The sequence below is a fragment of the Haliotis rubra genome, unplaced genomic scaffold (assembly GCF_003918875.1).
Source record: "Haliotis rubra isolate DU_JTF1 unplaced genomic scaffold, ASM391887v1 Scf692, whole genome shotgun sequence".
Classification (NCBI taxonomy): domain Eukaryota; kingdom Metazoa; phylum Mollusca; class Gastropoda; order Lepetellida; family Haliotidae; genus Haliotis; species Haliotis rubra.
Window position 1 is genome coordinate 339,241 of NW_025767404.1, and position 6,000 is coordinate 345,240.

Genomic DNA, 6,000 nt, shown 5'->3' on the forward strand with positions numbered 1-6,000 from the left:
TGTTTACACTACCTACATGTGTCACAATCATCATGTTGTTTGCAGTACCTGCTTGTATGACAATCATCATGCTGTTTACACTACCTACTTGTGTCGCAATCATCATGTTGTTTGCAGTACCTGCTTGTATGACAATCATCATGCTGTTTACACTACCTACTTGTGTCACAATCATCATGTTGTTTGCAGTACCTACTGTGTGACAATCACCATGCTGTTTACACTACCTACTTGTGTCACAATCATCATGTTGTTTGCAGTACCTGCTTGTATGACAATCATCATGCTGTTTACACTACCTACTAGTGTCACAATCATCATGTTGTTTGCAGTACCTACTGTGTGACAATCACCATGCTGTTTACACTACCTACTTGTGTCACAATCATCATGTTGTTTGCAGTACCTGCTTAGATGACAATCATCATGCTGTTTACACTACCTACTTGTGTCACAATCATCATGTTGTTTGCAGTACCTACTGTGTGACAATCACCATGCTGTTTACACTACCTACTTGTGTCACAATCATCATGTTGTTTGCAGTACCTGCTTGTATGACAATCATCATGCTGTTTACACTACCTACTTGTTTCACAATCAACATGCGGTTTGCAGTACCTACTGTGTGACAATCACCATGCTGTTTACACTACCTACTTGTGTCACAATCATCATGTTGTTTGCAGTAGCTGCTTGTATGACAATCATCATGCTGTTTACACTAACTACTTGTGTCACAATCAACATGCGGTTTGCAGTACCTACTGTGTGACAATCACTATGCTGTTTACGCTACCTACTTGTGTCACAATCATCATGTTGTTTGCAGTACCTGCTTGTATGACAATTATCATGCTGTTTACACTACCTACTTTTGTCACAATCAACATGCGGTTTGCAGTACCTACTGTGTGACAATCACCATTATGTTTACAGTACCTACTTGTTTGACAATCATCATGCTTTCTAAAGTACCAACTTGTTTGACAATCATCATGCTGTTTACACTACCTTCTTTTTTGACAATCATCATACTGTTTACACTACCTTCTTGTTTGACAAACATCATGCTGTTTACACTACCTACTTTTTGACAAATATCATACTGTTTACACTACCTTCTTGTTTGACAAACATCATGCTGTTTACACTACCTACTTGTTTGACAAACATCATGCTGTTTACACTACCTTCTTTTTTGACAATCATCATACTGTTTACACTACCTTCTTGTTTGACAAACATCATGCTGTTTAAACTACCTACTTGTTTGACAAACATCATGCTGTTTACACTACCTTCTTGAATGACAAACATCATGGTGTTTACAGTACCTACTTGTTTGACAATCATCATGCTGTTTACACTACCTTCTTGGTTGACAATCATCATACTGTTTACACTACCTACTTGTTTGACAAACATCATGCTGTTTACACTACCTTCTTGTTTGACAAACATCATGGTGTTTACACTACCTTCTTGTTTGACAAACATCATGCTGTTTACAGTACCTACTTGTTTGACAATCATCATACTGTTTACACTACCTTCTTTTTTGACAATCATCATACTGTTTACACTACCTACTTGTTTGACAAACATCATGCTGTTTACACTACCTTCTTGTTTGACAAACATTATGGTGTTGACACTACCTTCTTGTTTGACAATCATCATGCTGTTTACACTACCTTCTTGGTTGACAATCATCATACTGTTTACACTACCTACTTGTTTGACAAACATCATGCTGTTTACACTACCTACTTGTTTGACAAACATCATGCTGTTTACACTACCTTCTTGAATGACAAACATCATGCTGTTTACACTACCTACTTGTTTGACAATCATCATGCTGTTTACACTACCTTCTTGGTTGACAATCATCATACTGTTTACACTACCTACTTGTTTGACAAACATCAAGCTGTTTACACTACCTTCTTGTTTGACAAACATCATGGTGTTTACAGTACCTTCTTGTTTGACAAACATCATGCTGTTTACAGTACCTACTTGTTTGACAATCATCATGCTGTTTACACTACCTTCTTGTTTGACAATCATCATACTGTTTACACTACCTACTTGTTTGACAAACATCATGCTGTTTACACTACCTTCTTGTTTGACAAACATTATGGTGTTGACACTACCTTCTTGTTTGACAATCATCATACTCTTTTACACTACCTTCTTGTTTGACACACATCATGGTGTTTACAGTACCTACTTGTTTGACAATCATCATGCTGTTTACACTACCTTCTTGTTTAACAATCATCATACTGTTTACACTACCTTCTTGTTTGACAATCATCATGCTGTTTACACTACCTACTTGTTTGACAATCATCATACTGTTTACAGTACCTACTTGTTTGACAATCATCATGCTGTTTACACTACCTTCTTGTTTGACAATCATCATACTGTTTACAGTACCTACTTGTTTGACAATCATCATACTGTTTACACTACCTACTTGTTTGACAATCATCATGCTGTTTACACTACCTTCTTGTTTGACAATCATCATTCTGTTTACACTACCTACTTGTATGACAATCACCATACTGTTTACACTACCTTCTTGTTTGACAATCACCATTATGTTTACAGTAGCTACTTGTATGACAATCACCATACTGTATACACTACCTTCTTGTTTGATAATCACCATTATGTTTACAGTACCTACTTGTTTGACAATCATCATGCTGGTCCCTGTCAGCCTGGCCGCGCGGGAGTTGAACCGTTTCTCGAGATACTAAAACAATGAAACCTCGATATTATAATGATAGATTAATGTTTCCGTTAACGCTGGCAATCGCCACGTTGTTATTGTTTCATGACAGATGTAAATATACAAGTGAAAACCAGACAATTAGGTGATTGCTATTATGAACAAACAATTACCGGTTTTTCCTTCTTCTGAATCAAACTCAGGAGATTAGTAAAAATTCACCATCTTTCTGATAAGCATTAGAACTGTCAACATTAAGGAATGTTCAGACAATCGTTTGGTTCCACTGCTGTTTACAGAAATAAAATACGTATACGTAACGACAAAATACAAGAGTATTGCGATGGGGTAGCCCAGTGGTTAAAGCCCTCGCTCGTCACACCGAAGACCCGGATTCGATTCCCCACATGGGTACGATTTGTGAACCCCCGAAAATCAAGTGAATATTTTTTTATAAGAAACCAAATTATTCATCAAAGTCTACATAATTTTACAACAAAATCAACATTAAAGTCAAGAAGGGTGGCAATTGTCCTCTCTGTAATGGTAAAATAACTTGGTGGCTTTTGTCCTAGGTGGCATTTATCCTGGTGGCTTTTGTCCGGGTGGCATTTGTCCGGGTGGTTTTTGTGTGGGTGGCTTTTGTCCTGCTCCCGTTTGCTGGAATACTGCTAAAGGCGGCGTAAAACCATACTCACTCACTCACTAATTCCCACACAACAAACAACAACCAGCATCGATTCTCCAACTAGACAGAACTCCTGGGAGGCACGCGGAGGGGAGAACCAGCCTCGATTCTCCAACCAGACAGAACTCCTGGGAGGCACAGAGAGGGGAGAACCAGCCTCGATTATCCAACCAGACAGAACCCCTGGGAGGCACAGAGAGGGGAGAACCAGCCTCGATTCTCCAACCAGACAGAACTCCTGGGAGGCACAGAGAGGGGAGAACCAGCCTCGATTATCCAACCAGACAGAACTCCTGGGAGGCACAGAGAGGGGAGAACCAGCCTCGATTGTCCAACTAGACAGAACTCCTGGGAGATACAGAGAGGGAGGCCAGCCTCGATTCTAAAACCAGACTGAACTCCTGGGAGGTACAGAGAGGGAAGAACCAGCCTCGATTCTCCAACTAGACAGAACCCCAGCTAGAGAACAACCAAATCACTGTCACAGTGTTAGGGATTGCCCACACTACATCAATACGGACTTTCTCTAGACTCACAGAATGCTAGCAACACAGTTGTTGTAACTGCTTCTACCATTGCTACTACTACTGTCCTTCCTACTGCCACAACTGCTACAGCTACTTCTGCTACTACTGCTACTACTGCTGCTTCTTCCACTACTACTGCTGTGATTACCACTACTACTACTGCCACTACTAATCCTGCTGTTGCTTCTGCAACTGTTACATCGAATGACCTTGAAACGTCCGTATAAGTGAATGCGTGATTAGTGGCGTACTGCAACAAACGTAACTACGAGTACCTTACCTCAAATGAGCTTGTATACTTCAGTGGATAGAGAAGGGGAACGTACAACAATGTAGACACACCAATGGCTCCAATTATGCCGAACGTGTACAGGTAGTACTGCGTCCCTTCTCGGTACATCTCGACTGGAGTTCCCAGAATCATGATGGCGGACATGAAGGACACTTGGATGGAAATGGCGAGGGGCACAGTCTTCATCTGTCTTCCACCCATCAGAAATTCCCCTGTTGTTGTTTGCTTGTTTCCGGAAAATGTAAAGAAGATTCCAATTCCTGCAGACACGAGCAGCACCAGTGCAAATGCCACGTAATCGGCAGCACCAAGCACCATTTCCTGAGATTCCATGGTGACTGTTTGTGGTTTTCAACAGAGACAACCAAACGTATTCTGATAAGAATGTGATGCTGGCTTTAAGTACAGCATCTACAATACTATACAGTGGGTATTTCTCCAAATTATTCATACTATTAAAAAGACACGCACAGCTAGATATAATGTGATTGTTGATTTGGTGATGGTGATATCTATGCATGTGTAGTTTTAATAATTATCTTAAAAGACTTTGCGAAAATGTCATTGAAAAGACCTGAAAGCAATGTGCGCTACAAGTTATGACAAGCATAACAATAAGCGTCAGTCAACATTTTGTCATACGTTTGTCGAAATAAGGAAATGTCGAGATAAAATGTTGCCAATTGTTTTATCCAGGCGTGGGTTGAGGCTCAAATCCGCCATTTTGTTTTTATGACGTAATCACACAAGTGTGTGACCTTCGTGTGACCTAATCGATTAGGACACTGAGTTTTAATCCCTGAAGCCCCACCCTCCTTTGGGATGAGTCCCCTTCCGGCCCAGGCGTGTCACCTTTAGACCACACTGAAAACACTTGCAAGCGTCCCTCTGATTAAGTACACAAATCCTGCCTGGGCCATTTCATCTGCACAGTCCAATCCTTAAACGAATCGAGTCTTTTCTTGAATGAAGTCCATTTAGTATTAACTGCACAACAAAAAGCAACGGCAGTCTTGTCGAGTGAGCAATGTCCACACACATCCATGATATCGGGAGAGTAGTGGTAACACGTCCGCACAGTACAGTGTCTAAACCCAGAATGGCTTTGCAGCCAGTGACTGTAGTCATTAGGATTACAAAAGGAACACATGAGGTACCCCATCTGATCCTGATGATCGTCCTGAAGCATACAAGAAACTATCTCTTTCAGTTCTGGCACAAAGTCAAACATGATTTTTACACAATCTACCAGCTTTTCCCACTGATCTACGGACTACAGAATACATTTGTTGGTAGGTATCACTCTACCACTGTTCTGGTCATTCTCCCACTGTCGCACGTCAATCCCATTGTCGTCAAAGGAAGCGTACATGTTCCCTCCAACATGGACTGTGCGTACCTGCTGTTTTAGCTGCACATGAACACTAGATCTTCAAGATAAACAACCAACAGAGATAGATTCGAGAGATGTATAGCTTGATGTCGTCTGTGAAATCAGGGATGACGTGATGAACTATCTGAAATCAAGGGGTTTCTATATTTTCATTCCAAAATCCGGATTAAACCAGTTCATCTATCAATATTCCACGATTTCATTACCCTCCCGTTGCTATGCAACTGATCTAAAATTACCCCTTGGAAAGTTGCTGACTATTGCATAAAAACCTCATTGACGTCAAAAACAATGTTCGCAGTTGTGAGGTGGATGTTCTTGCCAAATCTTATTCACCTTTTATAG

General features: G+C 40.6%; 1 protein-coding gene across 1 annotated transcript in view; it reads right to left on the reverse strand.

Moving 5' to 3' along the window:
* The window catches only part of LOC124258419 (sodium-coupled monocarboxylate transporter 1-like), a 31,086-nt gene extending 26,491 nt beyond the window's left edge, over window positions 1–4,595 (reverse strand). The window contains exons 1-2 of the mRNA XM_046692516.1: window positions 4,251–4,595; window positions 2,711–2,779 (exon numbers count right to left, since the gene is read on the reverse strand). Of these exons, the coding sequence (XP_046548472.1) occupies window positions 2,711–2,779; window positions 4,251–4,595 (414 nt within the window). The remainder of the gene's footprint in view (window positions 1–2,710; window positions 2,780–4,250) is intronic.
* Between the last annotated feature and the right edge of the window lie 1,405 nt (window positions 4,596–6,000).